Consider the following 22,811-nt stretch of genomic DNA (forward strand, 5'->3'; position numbering starts at 1 on the left):
ATTGAACTATTTTATTCAGCTCAATCATCGCATCGACTGATCTGTTCATCTTTCCAAACGGCTTTCTTTGATAAAATTGGAAAAAGAAGAAGCATTAGACCTTGTACCATTCATATAAAATGGCTCCAATTGCCCCACCTGCACACATAGTAACACCTTCTCAACCTACATTACCTACACCACCTTCATCAATCTTATCTCGATCTCAAAAATTCATTGAAGAAAATCAAAAATTAATCTTATTAGGATGTGCAGTTTTAGCAGCTTCTGGTGCAGGTTATTATCTTTATTCAAATAGATCAACAAATTCATCAGATGGATCAAGTTCTTCCTCCTCTTCTTCATTAAAAGATTCAACAAATTCAAATAATAACAATGTTAGTGGATCTTCAAAGAAAAAAAATAAGAAAAAGAAGAAGAGTAATAATTCTAAATTTGTAGAAGGTGAAGGAGATAAAGGACCTTTATTAGAAGAAATTGAACAAGATCAACAAAAACCTCAATCTGAAAAGAAAGTTGAAAAATCTGATTCTTCTGATAATAAAGAAGAAGGTTTTTTAGCTGGTAAGTTATTCCTAGACTAGGCTTTGTTTCACGAACAAGCTGAACAGATGATGCGCGATTTAGATGTACCTGATGCTGCTACTTTGGCAACTATGGATGATATAGTAAGCTCAGCTAAAGTTTCCATCGTGTCCTCGAGGATGACAAGCTGATAATTTACCTCTGTAGGCAAGGAACAATCTCGGGTCTTCTCTTAAAGATAGGGGAAATAAATTATATTCTAAGAAAGATTTCCAAAAAGCTGTTGAGTGGTAAGTGGACTTATTAATAACCCTTTCTCCATATAGTCTGCGAGTTCAGCTGATTGGAAATGTCGCTTAGCTACACAAAAGCACTTGAGGTTTCAATAAGGAAAGACGCTGTATTCTACTCGAATCGAGCTGCTTGTGAGATCATACCTGTCATCAAGGCCGATGGAAATCACCGGCTAATCAATCGTATCTGTCATAGGCTACACCAACTTTTCACCTCCTGAATACGCTAAATGTGTAGCTGATTGTGACGAGGCTCTGAAACTCGATAAAACTTAGTAAGCCCAGTGATGCTCGTCAGTGACCAATCATGAGCTCACAGATATTGCAGCGTCAAAGCGTTGAAGAGACGAGCAACAGCTTTGGAGAACTTGGGTAGAGATGAGGAAGCTGTACGAGGTGAGTCGACTCTGATAGCTTATTGAGACCTTCGAAAACTGATTATCCAATTCAGACTTCACCGCAACCACCATCATCGAGCGATTCCAAGATGAACAAGCCGCTATGTCTGTTGAGAGGTGTTTGAAGAAGTTGGCTCAGAAGAAAGCTAAGGAGATTCTTGAGGTGCGCTGAACGGTCGATCTTCGTCATCTCGCAAGTCACGGGCTACAGCTCAAAAACACTTCTTCACTGTTGTAGACACGAGAACCTAAATTACCTTCACCAACATTCATCTCTGCTTACCTTTCTGCCTTCCGAGCTCGTAAGTGTATTGAGTCTTTGGATTTTATTCTACTTTGAGCAGCAACGCTGACTGAGTGGTATGTTTTACGGCAGACCCTAAACCCGCTCTTCCAGAAAACCCATCACAAGGAGATCAAACTCTTTTATTAGCTTTCAATGCACTTGAAGCAGCAGACTACACTCACGCAGTAACATTCATTAACGAAGCTATTGATCAAGGAATCTCATGGAAAGATGGAGAAGCTGAAGCTCATAATCTGAGAGGTACTTTCAAATTCTTAATCGGCGATTCGGAAGGTGCAAGACAAGATTTACAAAAATCTTTGGATATCAAACCTGATTTCGTCCAAAGTTGGGTAAAGATCGCTAGTGTTCATATGGAGCTAGGTAAGTTGGTTTTATGCTACCCTGTCCCGCACTTCTCTTCTTTCTAATTCCTCTCCAACTCCTTTTCAACTCTCATCGTACCCCTCCTTGCGTTCCCCTCTGTCGTCACTCCTCCTACTGTTTCCGTTGCTCGCTGCCTGCCACGACCTGACAGCTAACGCACTCTTACCATTTCCAGGCGACTCTGCAAGTGCATTCGGTGACTTCGAAGCGGCTATCAGACACAATGCAGATGACCCCGACATCTACTACCACAGAGGTCAAGGTGAGTTCGGAACGAGTCCTTCCCATGTTAGTAGGCGAACAAAGTTCTGACATTAATCAAACTTCGCCCACAGTTTACTTCATAATGCAAGAATTCGACAAAGCCATCGCAGATTACAACAAGTCTACTGCCCTTGACGGAACTTTCATTTTCACTCACATCCAAGCTGCTGTTGCTCAATACAAGCAAGGCAATGTCGGCTCAAGTATGGCTGCGTTCAGGAGGATCTTGAAGGAGTTCCCTGATAAGGGTGAACCAAGTAACTACTAGTGAGTGCAAGTGTCATTGAGGGATGTTGAGCGGGAGATCGAACATTATGTCAGGCCATCCGATGATATGGAGCTGATATGCGACGTCTGCGTGTAGCGGTGAACTCTTGCTTGATCAACAGAAATTCCAAGAATCGCTCGAAAGATTCGATCGATCAATCGAACTTGACAAAGAGAGGTGAGCTTGATCCAAATATCGCAAACTTATGGTGAGACTGATAAATGAAACCCATTGTAGAAAACCTCGAAATGTCCTCCCATTCGTTAACAAAGCCTTGGCATTGTTCCAATGGAAACAAGACATCGTTGGAGCCGATAATTTGTGTAAAGAAGCATTGGAAATTGATCCAGAGTGTGATGTTGCTGTAGCCACTCTTGCTCAATTGAGTTTACAACAAGGAAAGATTGACGAGGCTATCAAGTGGTTCGAGAAATCTGCTCAATTGGCAAGGACAGAAGGGGAGTTGATCAATGCTATAACTTGTGAGTCTTTCTTTAAGTGATTACTGAATCGTATGACCCGACCAGATGGAGCATGGCTGATTTGCAATGTTGGAACAGATGAACACGCAAGTAAAGCTCAAGTCCACTTCTTGAAGAATTACCCAGAGTTCGCTGAACGATTAAGTCAGATGGCTCAAGGCATGTGAAGCGGGCTGGGATATACGCAATGAGGGAGATCAGGAGATGGGGTAATGATGATGTTCGGGAAAACGAGGCAGTATAATGATTATGTGCTCTTGATGAAAATTGGTCTTTCCATTACAATTCAAGACGAGAAGGTTGATTTCATATAATGCGAGCTTCAGGAGATGGGATAACGTCGTGGTGAATTAATCACCTACTTGGCATTCATATACGATATGTAAACACAATGCAACTACTCTACATTAGACAATGCTGGCATCATCAGCTCTGGGGAGGATCGGGTTTATCCCAGATCAAACAATATTTTGATTTCATATCAATTGCATTTTCATTTTTCATTTTCATTTTCATTTCCTTCACAAAATGTATCATTTATATATTTTAAAAATTGATAACATACATACAATTATATGTAAAAACTACCATCCCTCGCTTTTTCAAATCATCCACCAGGTTGATAGTTATTAAAAAAAAACCTTAAAAAAGCGATGGGAATTAAGATGTTCTAAAATTACTCTCGCACCGGTTTGACGCTCAACTTGATCGTTGTAAATTTTTATTCTTCTTTTACAAATCAACCCATAGGCATTGATTTGTTTTTTAAAAGTAGAAGAATAGTCTGATAAGGAGCAACTTTTGGGGAAGTATACCGGGGCTGCCGCACTGCCTTAAAAGGCATATGAAAAAAGAAAAAAAGAAGAAGAACAAGAAGAGATCAAAATAATTTTTAGAATTTAACCCAAAACCATTATTGTCAGAGACGCGTAAATCGTTTGAATTATGACGGGATTATACGGAGTTTGGATTTAGCATTTAATAGGAAGAAAGGAATGTGGCGGTGGAGGTTGTTCGACTTTAGATCCTGTTTATATTGATGCCCTACATTCAGTTTGATGGTTTGGGTCCAATAAAGCTTAATGAAAGAGGTAAGAATGTGTGTATGAGTAGTACCGCTGGGCGATGGTGTGAAAACAAGAAGTAATTTGAGAGCGATGAAAAAAAAATAATTCTTGAGCTCACCGATTCTGAGCAAGGATAAGAGGGCAAGCGGTATAGTAGAAATAGAGCTGATCAAGTTAAAATGCGAAGAGTTCTGGATAGGAATGTTTAACATGGATTGACTCTTTCATCTCAGGACGAATCCGGTATCCTGCTAAACAAAATGACTCATAGGGAGCAGATTCTGCATAACAAGCTAAAGATTATTTACGCAGATCAAACAATCCGGACATAAAGCTTGAAATAGCTATCGCCGGCCTGATTGGTCGCTTGCCAGTAACGGCACTGCAGTCTCCATGGAACCCCGAGACAAGGACAAGAGGTCATGTGAGTATCAAGGTGCGCCCCACTAACACCAATTGGGGAGACCTAAAGGGTTGAGCAAGGTACCGCTTTTATCAGTCCAGTTCGCGGAGTACCTTCTTTAGGAGCCTCGACGAAGGTACATCCAGCAATCATTTGATCAATAGTTGCTCATTTCACACCAAGTGAACCTGGACGAGAAACAGTCATGGCGAAAAGCCACAACGAAGCCTAACGAAGATACCGTTGTCCCTTTATCAACGATGCTCTTTGACAATGTCGGAGTCGTTCCTGTCCGAATTGAATGAATTTCTGTTTATCAAATTACCTACGTATTCCAGATTATTAAGCATCTGCAATTTTACATATGCTTTTTCTCCGCAAATTTACATGGATATCCCCAATACCCAATTTTGAGCACTCTAGCACGAAAAATAATTCCCAATTGGAGTCCTCAATCACGATGTGATATGGAGAGGATGGTTATAAGTGATAACCGCATAATTTCATATCCGGGTACCTGGATAGATACCTTTTCAGATCTACAATTACAACAAGCTCGTCCTGTAACGCCCTCAAGTACCTATCATCTCGGAGTGCCATCCGTTCAAAAGGAACATAACATGCATTTTAGTCTTATACCGTTATCTTTTTAGAATTTCAAATCAAATTAGATGTTTACTACTTCTCCGTCACGGAGTGTTTCGACAAGTTGGGAAAATTTGTTCGATCACGATATTGTTAAAATGCAAGGGGCAGCTGGGAACCATGGGAAAAGTGAATATGGGTGCCCGGATGTAGCTCAGGTTTTAGGAATGATTGCATTTAGACTGATTCGCAGTTTCGTTCTATTCAGGTCTAATGCAATGTGATATACATCGCCACTTTAACATTCAGCCTGATACATACCTTAGATGGTTGAATGCGTCAGGCTCATGGGAGGAAATAGAAATCATCCAAGAGTTTGCTGCTAAATTTGGATGATTTGTTTGTTCAAAAATTTTCAAGCTAGTCCCGCGGCCGTGATTTGGGGTATATTTAGCTCCAACAAGGTAAGGGGAAAATTGACGTTGCCCTTAAAAGATGATTTATGATGAAAGTGGCGTAATTATGTATATTCCGTTATTTACCCTACCGCTGCCAAGTTCCGCTTTTAGCATCACAAGTCGGACCGGCGGTGTCGCTTCAAAAAGAAGGGAAATGATCCGAGGCAATCGCTCATATTTAGAAGATTTACCGCACCGGCGGTAAGCTAGTCTAACGTCATTTCAGGTTTATCACCGCTAGCACCTTTTTCATTTGAAAATTTTCATTTGAACAGATGACTTTTCGTTGTTCGTTGCCTAAATCATGTTCAAGGGTACCAGATGAATTGGCTTGATTGATAATTCAGGTTTGTATCTGGCTCGGACCGACCATCCGCATGTATTGCTTGGTCGTTCTACAGAGAACAACTCAATGAATAATAGGAGGCGGCATCTGATTTTGCCAATTCTCCGAAAATAGCATTTTTAAGTCTGCACGATATGTTATTTGTGAAAAGCACTTTGATAAGATCCGTTAGAAGATGACGTTATTTCGTTAAGCTGATGTAAAGAGGGGAGTTTACAATTTTTTAGCATAAAATAAAAGTAGGCTTTTAAGGGGGAATGAATCACAACAAGGCTCTTCGGATATGATAAACATCCGGTTAAACTATATGTGAAAAAAAGGGTCCCAAGATACCTATGTTAGATGAATCTTTCGTCTCTTTACCGAGCCTCTTTGAATAGGACAACCCCGATACGGAATGCTTCTCCTGTTTCAGACAAATTTGTTAAAGTGGATAATCCAAGGGATGAAATGAAAATAATGATGAATGAGGCTTGAATGGAGATGAATTTTTTTTAGAACTCCTTCCCCACCTCGATTGGGAATAATCCCGAAAAAAAAGAATCACACGAGAGGAAGAATTTCCGTATGATCTAAAAACAAATGTGAATTTATCAATTTAGAGCTGGGGTAAATTTTCGTACTATCATGCGGGGACATGTATTGATATATAAACAACCTCATTGATCCGAAATCTGCTGGCCCCTCTTTTCTCTTTCTTTTTTATTCATTTATTTTTGTTTTGTTTGCTCGGACTGACGAACGCTTTTACCTCTCTCAAACTTGTGTATAGTGAAAGAGGTTTCCTTTATAATTTATAAAGTACGATCAGAACAAAATAGACTTAGGCTTATAGACATACTAGAAGGATAAATCGACAACAATGTCAACACCCCCTATGGAAAAACCCAACGCTGTTTTGGGTGGTACCCAACCATTAGTCAAGTATGGTGGTCTCAACGGTAATGCTTTGCTATATGCCGTCGTTGGTATCGCTACTTGTGGTTTCTCTCTTTTCGGTTATGATCAAGGTGAGTTAGCTCAGTTTCTGATAAATTACATTTTCACTATCTGCCATAAGACGTCATGATCCGGTAGTGGCTCGGAAAATTTTGTTTCCGATTCCGGTTTATCTGGAGCCAAACAAAGAAGCTTATGACTCTTTTTTCTTCTGATGAATAGGTTTGATGTCTGGTATTATTGCTTCTCGACAATTCAACACAGAGTTCCCTGCTGTGAGTATAATCATATGCATCTATGTGCTCAAAATTGTAAAATACTGAGCTTTTATGAATTTTCTTTATTTAGACCAAACAACACGATGTTAACGATGTACACGCTGGTACCGTTCAAGGTTCGGTCACTTCATGTTATGAAGTTGGTTGTTTCTTCGGAGCCCTTATTGCCTTTTTCATTGGTGACAAGATGGGTAGAAGAAAGATGATGTTCGGTGGTGCCGTCGTCATGATTATTGGTACCATCATATCTGTTACTTCTTTCGGTCCAGGTGATACCTCCGGAAGAGGAAACGTTGGTGGATTCGTCCAGTTCATCGTTGGTCGGGTTATCACTGGTTTCGGTAACGGTGCCAACACTGCTACTATCCCTTCATGGGTAGCTGAGACTTCCAAAGCACACAACAGAGGTTTCCTCATTTGTATGGAAGCCTCAACCGTTGCTGTCGGTACCGTCATTGCTTACTGGATTGACTTCGGTCTTTCATTTGTCGACGTGAGCCTTCTTCCATTTCAGCTATTTCAGCATTGAATGTATACTCACAACAAATTCCTATTTGTTCAGTCCTCTGTATCTTGGAGATTCCCCATCGCCATGCAAATCCTCTTCGCTATGATCCTCATTGGTGGTGTAGCTGTCCTCCCAGAATCTCCTCGATGGCTTATCGCCCATGGTCGACCAGACGAAGGTCTTCGAGTCATCGCTGCTTTAGATGCTCGATCAATTGATGACCCTGTGTCAGTCGCCGACCACAAGAAGATCGTCGATGCTCTTCAAGCTCAAATGGCTGCTAAGTCCAACAAGACCAGAGATTTGCTTAAGATGGGTAAACAACAACATTTCCGAAGAGCTTTAGTTGGAGCTTCTACTCAATTGTTCCAACAAATTGGTGGTTGTAACGCTGTTATTTACTACTCTACCGTATTATTCGAAAACCAAATTGGATTAGAAACTCAATTATCTTTGATTCTCGGTGGTGTTCTTTCAATCGTTTACATGATTTTCGCCCTTACCTCTTTCTTCCTCGTTGAGAAAGTTGGTCGAAGAAAGTTATTCTTATGGGGTACCGTTGGACAAGCAGTTTCCATGTTCATCACTTTCGGATGTCTTTTACCTGGAAGAGCAACCTCAGCTAAAGGTGCCGCTTTCGGTCTTTACTTCTTCATCGCCTGGTTCGGTGCTACTTGGTTACCTCTTCCATGGTTATACCCAGCCGAATTAAACTCTATGGCCGTTAGAACTCAAGCCAACGCTGTTTCCACCATGGTTAACTGGATCTTCAACTTTACCGTCGTACAAGTACTCCCAACTATGACTGCTTCTATCGGAGCCTACACTTTCTTGTTCTTCGGTTGTATCAACTTAGTCTTCTTGCCCTTCATTTACTTCTTCTACCCTGAAACTACAGGTGAGTTGTCGATTTGACATTTGCGATTTTCTTGCGCTCTTCCCAATCTTTTTGTGATGCGCACGAGCTAATATGTATTGATATTCTCAGGTCGATCGCTCGAGGAACTTGATGTAATTTTCGCTCATGCTCACCTTACCCAACGAAGACCTACTCTCGTAGCTGCCGAATTACCAAAACTTTCAGACCATCAAATCCAAGAAATGACCGACAGATACGATATTCACGGTGGAGACCAAGCTGAAGACCCCGAAGCTTACGGTGCTGCTGTCAATCAAGGTGCTCCTGATACTACTCTCCCTCCTGTCCACCCTCACGATCACGCAAATGATGGTGATGCTACTAGAGTTCCAACTCCTACCGCCTAAACGGGGAGAAGGGGTGAAGGGAAAAAAATAGGAAGAAGAATGTTTCATCAGTAACAGGGTTCGGTTCATCACGCCTTATCATGTAGCTTATAGACACTCAAAAGTACAACACAGCATAGACAAACTGCATATTTCACTATCATAATACATACATATTCCATACCCTAATAACAAAATATCATGCAGATGTTCATGCGAGTCGAGTGTTTTGGAAACTGCACCTGCGCCACCAATTGTAATCCGACTGTTATATCGAGGTGATCTCTGCTCATGCTCAGCGTTGTCTCAGAGACGGAAATCCGAAAGGACTCAATTCCCACAAGCTGTCTCCATGAGCGGCATTACCAAGTTGGAGGCGATGTGATATAGTGCATTAAAAAGTACAAATGAGCCCCAGTCTGCGAAGTTCCATCAATATATGTGGAACAATCAATACTAATATACCATCTAGTCAGCCAAATCATCATTCTCCTTTTCGCCAACATTTTTATACCTAAACAACGCCCTCTCTCTAGACTTTTTATGATCAACAATCGGTTCTGGGTATCCTAATTTCTTAAATTCGTTCGATGGCATATGATGATACGGATCATGAATTGCTTTTCCTTTCAAATTTTTCAATTCAGGTACCCAATATCTGATATAAGCCCCAGATGGATCACATTTTTCACTTTGAGTGATAGTATTGAAGATTCTAAAAAATGGTTGAGGATCTGTACCTGTCGAAGCAGTCCATTGCCATCCACCATTATTTGCAGCTAAATCACCGTCTATAAAACTCTCCATAAAGTATTTTTCACCAAGTCTCCAATCTATCATTAGACTTTTAACTAAAAAACTAGCAGCTACCATTCTCACTCTATTTTCCATCCATCCTCTAATTTTACATGCCCTCATAGCTGCGTCAACAATTGGATAACCCGTTTTGCCATCTTTCCATCTTTGTAAGTTTTCTTCATTCGTTTCCCATTGTACGTCTGCGAATTTCTCTAAAAACGGTCGACCCATTGATACTCTTGGCCAAGTTGCCATTACCTATTGTGTTGGCTATCAGCTGTTTGATCTATGACAAGTAGTCTCAAATTGCGCTCCCGACTCCTTCCTTCAAGATTCACACCTCAGATATTATCACTCACGTGATTGTAGAAATCCCTCCAACTAACTTCCATGACCCACATCCCTACTCCTGTATCCCTCCCACTCTCCAATTTGCCTTTCCGCAGTTTCTTCGCTTCGTCGAGAACCATTCTACCACTAATCACTCCCGCAGCGAGATAGGGAGATAATCTCGATGAGTTATCTCCGTCGACAAGATTCCGTCCGGTCTGATATTGATTAACCCTCGAGTCTTTTTCTGATTCTTCGGCTCCTGGATTGAGAGGTGAAGTGAATTGGAATTGATTTTGACGGGGTTTAGTATTTAAAAATCGGTATAATAGCTGTAATTGAGTTGATAACATCAGCATACAGAGAAGACTGTCTTGACCTGAATATCAACTCCATACTCACCTCTTTGGCTTTGTCCGTTCCCTCAGGCCAAACTTCCGACAATTTCTCACTTTCAGGACACTCGAATCCTTCTATATGATCCGGGATCTCATCGTCAAACAGCTTTGAAAACTTGTCGTTGGACTTGATCGCTTCGTCATTACTCTTAGGTGTTGGCGACATTTTCAGATATTTCGGTTGTTCATCAAGCAATTTAGCCCATGCTATAATATATACCAGTCAGTGGGTGTTAAGATTGTTGACTCTGCGAAGTACACATACCCCTTTGCCAAGGACTAAACACGCTCATAGGTTTACCCTGTTTACTCTTGACTTGTCCAGGGGGTACAACCAATCTATCGTGTACACATTGTACGTCGATACCCTTTTCTCTACCCAATCTAACAGTTGCTATATCCCTTCGAAGCTCATCAACTTCATACTCTATATTCACGTAGAGATGATTCGCCCCTAAAGAGGGTAGAACTTCTGTTATGACTCGACGGGGAATTTGCAGTCTCCTATCGTACGATGTGATATGAAGAGGAATGTTGAGTTTGTGAAATTCCGACTAGAAGTGATTGTCAGTCACCGATTTGGATACCGCAGAAGGGTTGAACATACTTTCAAGACACGCAGATTCCTCAAAATGAAATCAATCTTCTTGTTACTCCTATCATGTATCTTGTAATCGCCTGGACTGAATACGAATAACGCGATAAGGGGTACACCGAGTTCTTTAGCTTTCTCCGAAGCTTTGTACAAAGCAGTGTTGTCCTCGACTACGACGAATGATCAGCTGGTGACCGAAAATGGATAGTATCGCTGCGCTCACTCCTTACATCTTCCATTCTCATCCAGTAAACTACACTTTCACCCTTTTCTACATCCTTGTGACCATTCTCGATCAATCGTTCAAGCTGGTTCATAGGCGGATCTTCATCTGTCCGAGCTGCATCTTCCTCAGTAGCGATTTTTCCCTCTACACAAATACCCTACATCAGTACACCATGCTGTCGTCCAAATTATAGATTTCCAGAAATACTCACTAATTGCATACGCATTTTTCTTCTTCTTACTTCCCTTTTCACCGGCTACTCCACCCCCTTCAGGGGAATGACCTTTGTTAAGCTCAGGTTGTCCTTTCATTTCCTCTTCATTCCCCTCATCAGTCTTCTTTCTCTTATTTGGTGATTCCACTTCATCTTTAGCATGTCGTTTTTTCGATATAGCAGCCATATCTTCTTGTATATGATGTAATTCCCACAAATTAGGTTCGTCCCCTTTCTTAGTATATGCTGCTTTTCTTGCTGCTACTGAACTACTAGATGATCTAGAATTAGTGGAGGTTATGGGTTTTTTAGGTGATAAAGCTAATGATTTCGAATTTGGATCTGAGAAAAGTGTTAATTGAGGCATTAACGATATATTCCTTGTTATTAGAAGTTAAGTGGTTATATATAATCGAATAGGATTTCTAGTCAGGACCGTAAACATTAAGATAAGCAGTACTGGAAGAAATCATTGAATGCAAAGATGGAAGAACCAAATAACATCCCTCAAGCTGACGTCAACTCTGGAATCATTGTCTTACATCTGTCTGGATACTAATTTTACCTGATTTAGATAAAGATATCAAAACGATCGAGAAATTCAGCCTTAAACATTACGACCATATCAAAAATGAATCGTCATCATCGATCGGATCGCCGTAAACATCCCAAAGAAAAAAAAAACCCTGAATGATCGGTCATCACCGCTTTCTGATGAACTCGGAAAGAGCCGAAATTGAAGGTGGAGGACGTCCGAAATGACGAGCTCACTACAATTGAGCGCGAGTTTCGAGTTAGGCGTAGTATGATACGGGCAAAAACGTTTTCCCGATGTCATCGACATGCCCAGACAGAAGAGTCGATGGCCACAGACTTCACCAGAATCAACAGAAAATTCCGATGGCTACTTCGAATCTTTCTCCCGAAATATGGGCAATAATTTTCGAATTCTGCACCGAGAGTGGTGTCAAGGATAAACAGCTTAATCAGCCTACTTTAGTCAAACTTCTACGAGTGAATAAAGTGGGTGCATCTATGTGACATCATGTTTATATCTAGCTAACCGTATTGAGTTCCACTATCAGCACTTCTTTTCCCTTGCTGCAACGTTGCTATATCGAGATGTCGTGATAGAAGATCTCGGTGGATTTCTAGCTGGGATCGAGACTAAATATCGTCAAGACAAAACAGTTCTCGCGAACCCTGTGGGAGATGCACTAGCTGTAGAGTCGTTTCATAGCAAGATATCGGCACTGCGATCTATGAGAAGTTTGACTCTCCTCCCGCACTCCACACCGAACTTTGCAAAGACAGGTTCATACAAAACCGAAGGCGACATTATCGCTCGCCAACAATCCTCTTTCAATAAAGTAAAGGCTTGCCTGGATCTTATGTCCATAACTACATGCCCAGGACTGAACGTTCAGTCAATATCGATAGGATCTCATGAAATGCCTGACACACCTGAGATAGGCAGAATACATTCAAGATTTTTCTCCGAAATGCATTCCATTCGGAGGAAATTATTGGAATTATTTAGACCGAACACATGGTGTGAATATAGTCCATTACATGGATATTGTTTCGAGCCAACTCTTGAAGATTTTGGTAGTAGAGAAGAGGGATTGCCTGAAATTGTGAACATACATACTACCTTGGAGGGTACTTTTCCTTTAGTGTGGGGTACAACAAATCGAATAATAATCATCAAATCAAAACGACACTCGTCAGATGATAGTTCCACCGTCAATCCCGAAAATACAGCTGGTACAACACAGACCTCACATACAGCTCATCCATCTATCGTACCCACCCATATGATGAATTTGGAAAGCGTGCCTGAAGAAACAGATATGTTACCTGAACCGACAACTTTAGAAACAAATTTGATAAAATCAATAGTATACACAATAATACGTTCAACTCCACCTTGGCTAAGACGTAAATCGGAAGATTTACAAGAAATGATTGATACCCTGACCAAAATCGAAATTTACGGATTAGAAAACCTTTTACAGTTCTCAGAGCTTGAAGAATCAGGACTTCAACTTCCGGAAACTGTTGATAAAGTGATCATAGATAGAATTGGCGTTGTGAAGCGCATGCAAAGCAAAATTTATGAAGAGTCAAGTATATCGGAAGATGGGTTTTGGATGAAATCAGGGAAGAAAGCACCTTCAATAGTGTTGGTCCCAGCTACTGCGTACCCCGGATGTAAGGCTTGCAAGCATCACAAGAGGTCCCACGCATGATTGAGTTTATACTGCAATATTGGGAGACTCATCTGACAGTGCAGTATTCAAAGTCATTTTACAATGATCCATCCCTAGATGGGCTGTATGCATATGGTCACGGCTCTCACAGCTTCTGAGCTGGTTACAAAGATGCTGATGTCTTGTTGTATAGACACTGACAGAAGAAACAGTCCACTTCACAATTTACGAGATTGAAATGTTCTCAATGTCATTGTTTTCGGGCATGTACGCTTCCTATCGGGGAGCATCGAGAAACTTTTATATGATACTTCCGGAAACTGAGAACATGAATCTGAAGGCCTCCACACCCTGTAACGAATTGCCAGCGTCATGGATGAAATGATTGGAATCATTGACCTTGATTGTCTAGAGCTTCAACAAGCATATCAAATTGGAACTCCTAGGTCACATAACGTCATTTCAATGTTTATCATGGCGGCGTGATCCGCTTCACAAGATATCAAAGCGTTCGCAAAACCCATTCTGTGCACTTCTTCAATGTTTAGAAGAGTATTCGGTGAGACAGATTCGTAATTACTTTATCGGAAGAGATCGCAGCCCAGCCCGCTATCGAGCATCAGTCTGTCGCAACTCCGGATCTTGTCAAAATGGGCATCGAGTTAGGTCCGGAAATCTGGGCTCATGTGTTCAGATTTTGTGGGGAGAAAGATGATGAGGGTTTATTCGTCCCTCAAAAAACTTTAGCAACTTGTCTGAGGGTAAACAAAGTAGGTACTGTCTATTTATTCAACGATTAACAAATGGTCTGAGCTATTGTAATCTTCTCATGTGCTGCGTTCTGATCGTCTGTTATTTTTCCATAGGCATGGTATCTTTTAGCTTCACCTCATTTATACTATTCACCCATGCTCCGTGACATAGGAGCTTTCTTCCGAGGAGCCGACAAACCTATACCTCCTCAACTTGCAACATCTTTATCTGAGTCAATATCTTCACCTCATGAGCTGTATTTAGACTGTATACAGCAGGGAAATACGAAATTACCGTTACTACATCAAATACGTCAACTTCGATTGCATCCTTACGAAGTATTGGATAGGATAGATGACGAGTGGTCGAATGATATGAATCGGCAATATGGAACAGCTGAAATCGCTAAAAACATTTTACTGACTTTTGAGGAAAAAATAAATTTGACACCTAAATTAGAATCGATAATACTCGGATCCTATTTATTACCCACTGGATTAAGAGAAAAGACAATGAGCGATTTATTATTCTCTGCAATACGTAAATTGTACAGTACTATATTCACTAGATTGAGACCGAGATACTGGTGTGAATTTGATCCTCCGACCGGGCACTCCCCTTGGAATTCCAAAGAAGTTTTAGATCTGATTAATTATTCTGCCGGCGGACTACCTGAATTTGCGGAAATTCATACAACGCTAGAAGACCCTCCTTGTATCCAATGGGGCACTATCAATAGAGTGACTGTAAGGGATAAAGCTGATGTTAGAAAATATCTCTGGCCTAAAATTACCTTCGATAAAGTCAATGAGGAGAATGGAGAGTCCGTTGGTGCGGAAACGACGAGATTTGGAAAAGGATTAGATGGAGAATGGCCAATTGAGGCTGTTCAACCAATGGATCAAGAATGTTGGGTAGAATGTTTGCACGAAATGATTAGAGATTCTATTCCAAGCTGGTTCCACAAATCGGAAGAAGACGAAGAGAAAATTCGGGAAAAAATAGATGCAAAGACCGTGGTAGAAGTATATGGTATTGAAAAGTTTTTGACTATATTACCAGGGTATCCTGGAGGTCCATCTTATTTAGATGAAGATACACTTATTAAGTCGAAAATTCCAGAAGACCAAGTGAATTATAATTGTTACATTAATTTAAAATCAGCTCGTTTCACACCTGAAATTTTATCTCAAAGAAATGACATCTATAAATCAATTTTCAAATATATGGAAATTAGTATTAAAGAATCATTAGATATTGATCCTAAATCAAATAAATGGAAAGATTCTGGTAAATCTGCTCCTGAAATTAAATTGTTCCTAGCAATTGAATATCCAGGTTGTAAAGCTTGTGGACAAGGTAAAGCAGATGAATGGATAGTTGATGCACGACCTAGACCTCCACCTAGAGATGATGATTCAGATTGGACAGATGAAGATGAAGATGATGATATGAATGATGGTTTCGATGATTCTGATTTAGAGGATATGCTAGAATATGATGATGAAGATGTTTACGATGCGTTCGATGACGAATTTGACGATGGCGATGATGATGATAATAATGATGACATATAGGTATGGGATACAATGTATATCATGCATGAATCAAAAAAACCTACTTATCAATTCAGTGATGTTCTGCGCACGAGCCTCCTATACGTCAATCTCAGTCACCCTCAATCGACTCCGATCAAATACAGTCAACTACAATCATCCACAATGTTCGATGACGCGTTCATGTTGACTGATCACATTCATCCTGCACCTCTTTGCACCTCATCACATCTCTCCCTTCTCTCTTCTCTTCTGTCTTTTACCTTCTATCACCTTCATCTCATCTCTGCTCTTTTTTTTCCTTGTCCTTTCATCTCAATTCGACCATAGACACCGCGTGCAATCCCATTGTATCTAAACAACCCTGACCAAAAATGGCTTTAAGTCAAGCTTACTGCAAGGTGTGGAAGCGTATACTCGAATTTTGTCGAGAAGATCAAAATGGCCAAACAGGATCCCTCACGGCTCAGACTACTTTATTAGCCTGTCTCCGAGTCAACAAGGTGAGGCTCTACGCTGAAAATTTTGGTACGAGATGTACTAATCACCATCCTGTCAGACATTATTCATTCTCACTGCAGGTCATTTATACCGATCCCCTATCATACGAAACATCGAAAACTTCTTTTCCGGTATCAATCAACTCAGTACGCTGTATATCGTCCCCCGTCGCGTCCCTACGAATGAGGAGGAATACAGAGACGTATGTATGGATTTCCTACGCGCTGGGAATACCAAATTACCATTATTACTCAAAGCTGAAAAACTTCAAATACTCGCCCTGACCTCTGGTACCCTACTAGTTAATGAGACAGATAGAAACCCTATTGCACGAGCTAGAGCAGTCCAAAGAAAGGTCATTGAAAGGGGTACTAGTATTTTGGAATCCATTCCCTTCTTTCTTCCTTCAATCATGCCAAAGTTGCAATCCATCACCATTGGTAATCAGCTCTTCCCATTGACCAGGTTAGGATCCAAGATCAACAGGACCTTCGAGAGGGAAAAATTACCATTGATCGAAAATTCGATTTGGAAACTACGACCTAAATATTGGTGTGAATATACTCATTGCACTCAAGACGAGATCGGACACGCAGACGATCCTTTATATCATTTGCAGAGCTACCTTCGTTCCAACGTACGTAGTCCACAAGCCAGAGTCGACTGGATCGGAGCCAGGACGCCTCAAGTCGTCAACGCTCATTGTGATGACTTCACGCACTATTTCTATCTCGTTCCTGGTACCATCAATCGAATTACTCACTTTAGAGACTATGAATTAAGACGTTGGCTCTGGCCTAAGTATTCAGTCCCTCGAAGTCAACCAGATGGACGACTTGAAGAAGTCACATTCGACCCAGCGGTGGATGGTAACGTTGGTCCAAGAGAACCCATTGAGTTGAAGTTTGAGGCTGAAAATATACCGTATCAGTACCCTCAAGATATTCATGGCGGAATGGCTGACGAGATAATCAAAAAGCTCAGCGACATTTTAGGATCGTCCAGAGAAAGGATAATCCAAACTACCGATAATAGGGATTTAGAAACTCTGGATAGAGAAACAATTATCGAAATCTATGGATTGGAGAAATTTCACCCACCTTGGGATACGAGACCAGAAGAACTGATGGAAGCACCATTGCGCATCACCATCGTCGATGCTGAGATTGATGACTCGTCTTGGTCAAAATACTATTACAGTAGATACACCGCTTCTGAAGTTGAGCACGTAGAGGAAACCCAACGCGAGCATCTCAAAGCGCTTGAAACCATGATGAAGCAACTAATGGGAATCGATACCGAAGCGGGAACATGGACAGGTGAAACGCATCCCAATAAAGGTAAAGTCGCACCAACCATAAAGTTGTTATTGGCAACAGACTATCCAGGTTGCGAAGCTTGTGGAGCTGGTAAAAACGATAAATGGTTGATGGATCCCAGATTACCTCCATCATATGCGCAATGGGCATGAATTTCTAGAGACGAATTTAATACGCATATCTTCATTCACAAGTAACTCTACAAATCAGTGGTTTGTTCATATCTTAGTGTAAACAATTTTGTATATCTACTCCAAGTCCTCTACATCGCAGCTAGTAAGGTCTAATCATGATATTCTGTGGACATTATTCCTGACTTGATCAGAAGGGCAAGTACATCGACCAGATTATAGTGGATTTTCGAATTTTTATGGACACGTAACTTTGTATATTATCTCAATGTTTTGTAGCTTTAATCTTGTTGAATAGCGACCTATATATGAATATTTGTATCTTGTGGTTGATTTGTTAATCGATCAAAACTTATAAACGATAATAGGCATGATTTACTGTATTATACACCAAAAATTAAGACTTGAACAAGGCATTTGACTAATAAATGGATTACACCTTTTAATATCAGATTTAGGTCGGTCTTAAATCCTCTCATTGTAAATATGGAATGACGATTTTTTCAATATTCGAATCATGATAATACACATTTATATACAACTTTATGCGTTCTAACTAAGATGATGCATATAACAGATTACTAAATGACATTTAAAATTAAGAATTAAATGAAATGGTATATTCGTATCGTGATTTAAGTACATAGGTGTTAATAAATATATTTACAATAACAAAGTAAAATACGTGAATGATATCGATCAGAAATGTTAAAAATTAAAAAATGGAGAAAATTATTGAGTTTGAGATAGTGTATGATATTTAAATCTAATATAAAGTAAAGATCAAGTTGAATTAGCGATTGTACTTTTGTACAAATATATTTCATTCAAAAATATTCGCTTTCGCGAACATCGACTCACTAAAGATAATTCTAAAGTCCATACTCTCCTTGCCCAAACTTTGACATTAATAGTTTCACCTTTAGAAGATGTACTAGCTGGAATTTGAACTTCGATTCCATCCCACCAACATTTTCTCTAAATGGTTATAAATAAAACAGGTCAGTTTATTACCTTTTCAGACATATTCGAAGAAGAGAAGAGAAAACTAAACTCACAGCAGGTTTTCTCCAAAACAATAATAATTTTTGAGCAGTACTCATTTGTTGAGCGTCAATCCAAGGTATATTTGTTCCGTTGGATCCATCCTTACCCTCTTCAGGGTGTACTATACCTGTTTTAAGTAAAACCAAAGCCATTGAAGTGATAACATTTCGGGATGGTTCGCATGCTCTGAATCCCCATGAGTCGTCTCGGTTAAAGCCGCTGGGTATGGTTAGAATAGGTCAGCATGAGCCATGGTTCAATAATATTGAGCTATTTGTAGAGGGGAAACGACCATGAGAAGAGTATAACAATGGTACAATTGAGCATTATTCGTTTCTGGACTTGCCATTTATCTATTATACACAAGAAAGCGGGTTCCACAACCTCCTCTTAATGCGATACTTGACTCTTTCCCATTGAACACGTTCAAAGCTGAAATCAAACACGAATGAGAAGAAAAGCTCACCTCATACATAACATATCAATCAAATGAGCTTCAGCAGCATTACCAACAGAACTAACATTTCTTTCTAAAGCAGCAAAAATACTTTTTTTATCTTCTAAAGCTTTTCCACAATTTCTTTTAAGTGATTTTAATTCTTCATTAGGTAAACCAGTTTTTAAATCTGTTTTTGCAATTGTATTTGGTTTTGTAATTGAAAAATATTCTAATTCTTCTCTTAAAACAATAATAGCTTGTTTTGATAATAATGGATTTTGTGATTGATCAGAAGTAGGATCATTTGGATTTGATGGAATTAATTGTTGTGAATGAAATAATCCAGTTGAATTTAATGTTCCATAAAATTTTATTTGAGCTTTTGACCAAAATGAAAGTATATATTGAAAACATTCTGGATCGAACTTGTTTATTTAAGGAAAATGATTCATTCCAATTAATATTTAGCTTAAAATAAACTTTGTCGAAAATAGAATATTAAGAAAGAGAAAATTAACTTACATCAACAGTAAAAATTCCATCATCACCACCTTCCCAACTTGCAGGTTTACTTAAAATTAAACCTTGTGGAAATAAACCTAATAAAACACTTTCAGGTAATAACATAAGTGTTTCTCTTTCAACAGGAAATAATTTTCCTCTTAAATCAAGATTTAATCTTGAAAGTAATTGTGGATTATTTGAAAATCCACTTGAATTATTATTATTATTATATGATTGAGGTTGAACTGAAGTTATAGGTGAATTTGAAGGTGCAACTGATGTTATTGGATTTGAAGATGATGGGAGTGACATTTTGTTTAATTTGATATATAGATTGACTGATAAGTATGTTCAAAAGTGATTACTTAGAGACGGGAATGATGCTTGGATTATATTATATTATATATAAAAACACGTTGAATGAAGAAATGAATGAATGATATGAATGTACAAATGGATGTTTTGAACTGAACGTTGTAGTGCGACATGCGATTTACGCGCAGGGTTATTATCATCATGGAACCCTGTTTATTATGTTTTTCCTTTATTCACCATAAGTCCTAAACAACACCATAGCCGTTTTTCCAGGTTCTTCTTGGCGGATTCATCACATTTGAATGCATTACGAGTCAAGCATGAGCAACGAGACGTAGCATAGTTTGATATGCGCCAAAGAAATCGTATAAGAGATATCCATGCATCACATGCATCACATGCTTCACAGTCAATATAAAACCCCATCACGAATAACCCTAATGAGACATAGGTTCAACGGTAGGTCTTTCATATTGTCCTGGTTTAATAACACCTTCTTTGATCAAGTTATCATAATGACCTTGCTTAGAGTTGAAGTATTCGTATTTCGATTTAGACCAGTAGTATACACCGTAGACTAAGCGGACGAGAAGATTTAGCGTATTTCCAAATATTTGTCGACAATAACAAGCAGTTATATTTCGCCTCTACTCTTGCGCCCAGAGAACCAGAGCTAGATTTTACTACGATCGTGACGCCTGGTAGAACAAGAAAATCTCACTTACAGAAAAGGGCAGGAGGAGCGACGTATGGTAAATGGTTCATCAATCTTGCGAAACCGTTGAAGATGTATCCATTAAGGGCACCGGCCATAGCTCGTTGTCGGTAAGGAGAAACACCTGCGGATCGAAATTGTTGATGATTATGAGAGATTGAAGGAAATAGGTATCGTAAACATCGTGGGATTGAGCGAGATCAAAAGCAGGATTCGAGAAGAGATGAAGGATTAGGGCGAATTATTGAATTTTTGCAGTTGATCGTAAATGACACCAAAAAGAAAACGAACATAAGATAAATCAGCTATCAATCTAGCTACATCTAATATCCCTCTGTTACTTTATTTAGCTCACCGTAAGTCTTGATACCTTTTTGAGGTAAAGATCCCATATCACCCCACCATCCGATCTACGGAATTTCAAAATCAGCATCAGTATAACAATCCTCTCCCATATCTTTCATATCCCCTTGCTTCCTTCCTATCCGCTCTTCTAACTATCTTTGCATTATATCGACGCGACCGTCAAACCTAATTTTTCCATTAAAATGATATTATACTCACGTAGGTCTTAGCTATATATTGAAAAACATAATTAGTCAATATATTCTTCATTAAGTATAGTGTAAATTTGTAGTTTTTTTGACAAACTTACGACCTGGCATTCCTGATTGAGCTGGAGCAGATGGTCTCATCTTGATTATACTATTCCTATAATAATTACTTTGATGAAAAAGAATGAAATGCAAGTTATAAATGTATAAATTACAAGTGAGTTTATAAGATAGTAATCGGAGAAATGGTATTAAAGAAGAGGTGGGAATCCCACCAATGATATTAATTATTTTGTATGATAATTCAGTATATTAATTTAAATAAGTGTAACACTTTATTCAACGAGAGATACAATATCAACCATTTCTTTGTTATAGAGATACATATATATATATATATATGATTTAACTATTAATATAGCATAAGATACATTGATAATCTTTTCAACTAATTATACAGCTACCTAGATTCTTAGAATTATCGAATATCGTATTTATTCATTTACCTCAATACCTAAAATATAACTCTCAAATATGACTCTCATTTCTACAATTCTTGGTTTTAGCGCATTTGGTTTTGGTGCAAGATGTTTTCAATTAGGTTTACAACATCGACCAATTTTTGATGGTGAGTACTTTTTTGATTAATCAATAAGTTTTAAGTGTTTGAAAAATATAATGGATAAGTGTAAACAAATGAATAAAGGGGAAAGAAAGAGTATAAGATCGTTAATGAAATAAAGGAGAGACGAAATGGAGAAAGGACATTCATTCTCTTCATATGTTATCCTAATATATTTGGAGGGAAATGTTCAATCTCTTTTATGATTGGTTCTTACTCAAGAGCACGAAAGGAGGGGTATTGAATAATACATCTCAAGTTGGTCGGAAGGTCGAACATCAGATAAATGAGTATCTTTAATGCGGATTATAGGGAATTTTTGGCTAGATCAAACGAGGACAATGAAGTTTGATAGGAGAAATGATTAAATTCTTGATTGGAAAACTTTTGTTCTTCATAACTCAAATATATTGAAATTAGAAAAAAAAAACATTTAAAATTAATAATTAAGCTAATTGAAAAACAAAAAAAAAACAGCTCCATCAGGTCATTTAATATCAACAGCCGTTTTTGGAGCAGTAGGATATGGAGCATATCACGCAGATAAAAAACAGTAAGTTTTAAACTACTATGATGATAATTTTAATAAAATCATTTTGGAAATTTAATACTGATTAAAATTTATTTTGATCCTACTTTTTTTTCATTATTTTCAATTTATCTAACTTTTTATGACAATATTGAAAATTATTTTTTGAATATCAATTTATATAATTTTAATCGCCTAGAACCGCACTTTTAGCAGAAAAGAAAAAAATATTGATAGAAAGAAGAGAAAAAGAAAATTTAGAATGGGAATCTAAAAAAGGACAAAATACTCATCAACAACAACATGTTATTTAATTTATC

General features: G+C 38.9%; 9 protein-coding genes across 9 annotated transcripts; 6 read left to right on the forward strand and 3 right to left on the reverse strand.

The window, feature by feature from the left end:
• Window positions 1–119: 119 nt before the first annotated feature.
• Window positions 120–3,070, forward strand: I206_106698 (uncharacterized protein; the record flags this gene model as incomplete). The annotated part of the gene is made up of 14 exons (XM_019159107.1): window positions 120–564; window positions 628–668; window positions 733–815; window positions 886–950; window positions 1,015–1,093; window positions 1,147–1,214; window positions 1,270–1,379; window positions 1,455–1,518; window positions 1,593–1,886; window positions 2,065–2,151; window positions 2,225–2,420; window positions 2,518–2,598; window positions 2,659–2,903; window positions 2,982–3,070. 14 exons carry the CDS (start codon window positions 120–122, stop codon window positions 3,068–3,070), a joined length of 1,947 nt encoding a protein of 648 aa, XP_019007779.1.
• A 3,554-nt stretch (window positions 3,071–6,624) lies between these two features.
• I206_106699 (uncharacterized protein) lies at window positions 6,625–8,753 on the forward strand (the record flags this gene model as incomplete). The annotated part of the gene is made up of 5 exons (XM_019159106.1): window positions 6,625–6,772; window positions 6,924–6,976; window positions 7,050–7,472; window positions 7,542–8,385; window positions 8,476–8,753. 5 exons carry the CDS (start codon window positions 6,625–6,627, stop codon window positions 8,751–8,753), a joined length of 1,746 nt encoding a protein of 581 aa, XP_019007778.1.
• Window positions 8,754–9,200: 447 nt separating this feature from the next.
• Window positions 9,201–11,660, reverse strand: I206_106700 (uncharacterized protein; the record flags this gene model as incomplete). The annotated part of the gene is made up of 7 exons (XM_019159105.1): window positions 9,201–9,788; window positions 9,890–10,192; window positions 10,263–10,465; window positions 10,524–10,812; window positions 10,866–11,023; window positions 11,077–11,223; window positions 11,291–11,660. 7 exons carry the CDS (start codon window positions 11,658–11,660, stop codon window positions 9,201–9,203), a joined length of 2,058 nt encoding a protein of 685 aa, XP_019007777.1.
• A 464-nt stretch (window positions 11,661–12,124) lies between these two features.
• On the forward strand, window positions 12,125–13,545 carry I206_106701 (uncharacterized protein; the record flags this gene model as incomplete). The annotated part of the gene is made up of 2 exons (XM_019159104.1): window positions 12,125–12,316; window positions 12,379–13,545. The coding sequence occupies 2 exons, from the start codon at window positions 12,125–12,127 to the stop codon at window positions 13,543–13,545; spliced, it is 1,359 nt and encodes a 452-aa protein (XP_019007776.1).
• A 611-nt stretch (window positions 13,546–14,156) lies between these two features.
• Window positions 14,157–15,836, forward strand: I206_106702 (uncharacterized protein; the record flags this gene model as incomplete). Its single annotated transcript, XM_019159103.1, has 2 exons — window positions 14,157–14,276; window positions 14,373–15,836. 2 exons carry the CDS (start codon window positions 14,157–14,159, stop codon window positions 15,834–15,836), a joined length of 1,584 nt encoding a protein of 527 aa, XP_019007775.1.
• Window positions 15,837–16,189: 353 nt separating this feature from the next.
• On the forward strand, window positions 16,190–17,787 carry I206_106703 (uncharacterized protein; the record flags this gene model as incomplete). The annotated part of the gene is made up of 2 exons (XM_019159102.1): window positions 16,190–16,318; window positions 16,375–17,787. 2 exons carry the CDS (start codon window positions 16,190–16,192, stop codon window positions 17,785–17,787), a joined length of 1,542 nt encoding a protein of 513 aa, XP_019007774.1.
• Window positions 17,788–18,526: 739 nt separating this feature from the next.
• On the reverse strand, window positions 18,527–20,068 carry I206_106704 (uncharacterized protein; the record flags this gene model as incomplete). The annotated part of the gene is made up of 5 exons (XM_070203383.1): window positions 18,527–18,532; window positions 18,628–18,744; window positions 18,825–19,032; window positions 19,280–19,677; window positions 19,775–20,068. 5 exons carry the CDS (start codon window positions 20,066–20,068, stop codon window positions 18,527–18,529), a joined length of 1,023 nt encoding a protein of 340 aa, XP_070059484.1.
• Window positions 20,069–20,508: 440 nt separating this feature from the next.
• On the reverse strand, window positions 20,509–21,481 carry I206_106705 (uncharacterized protein; the record flags this gene model as incomplete). Its single annotated transcript, XM_019159100.1, has 5 exons — window positions 20,509–20,648; window positions 20,797–20,910; window positions 21,142–21,196; window positions 21,351–21,361; window positions 21,442–21,481. 5 exons carry the CDS (start codon window positions 21,479–21,481, stop codon window positions 20,509–20,511), a joined length of 360 nt encoding a protein of 119 aa, XP_019007772.1.
• Window positions 21,482–21,874: 393 nt separating this feature from the next.
• I206_106706 (uncharacterized protein) lies at window positions 21,875–22,805 on the forward strand (the record flags this gene model as incomplete). Its single annotated transcript, XM_019159099.1, has 3 exons — window positions 21,875–21,968; window positions 22,440–22,515; window positions 22,691–22,805. The coding sequence occupies 3 exons, from the start codon at window positions 21,875–21,877 to the stop codon at window positions 22,803–22,805; spliced, it is 285 nt and encodes a 94-aa protein (XP_019007771.1).
• Between the last annotated feature and the right edge of the window lie 6 nt (window positions 22,806–22,811).

Source organism: Kwoniella pini, chromosome 9, assembly GCF_000512605.2.
Source record: "Kwoniella pini CBS 10737 chromosome 9, complete sequence".
NCBI classification, from domain to species: domain Eukaryota; kingdom Fungi; phylum Basidiomycota; class Tremellomycetes; order Tremellales; family Cryptococcaceae; genus Kwoniella; species Kwoniella pini.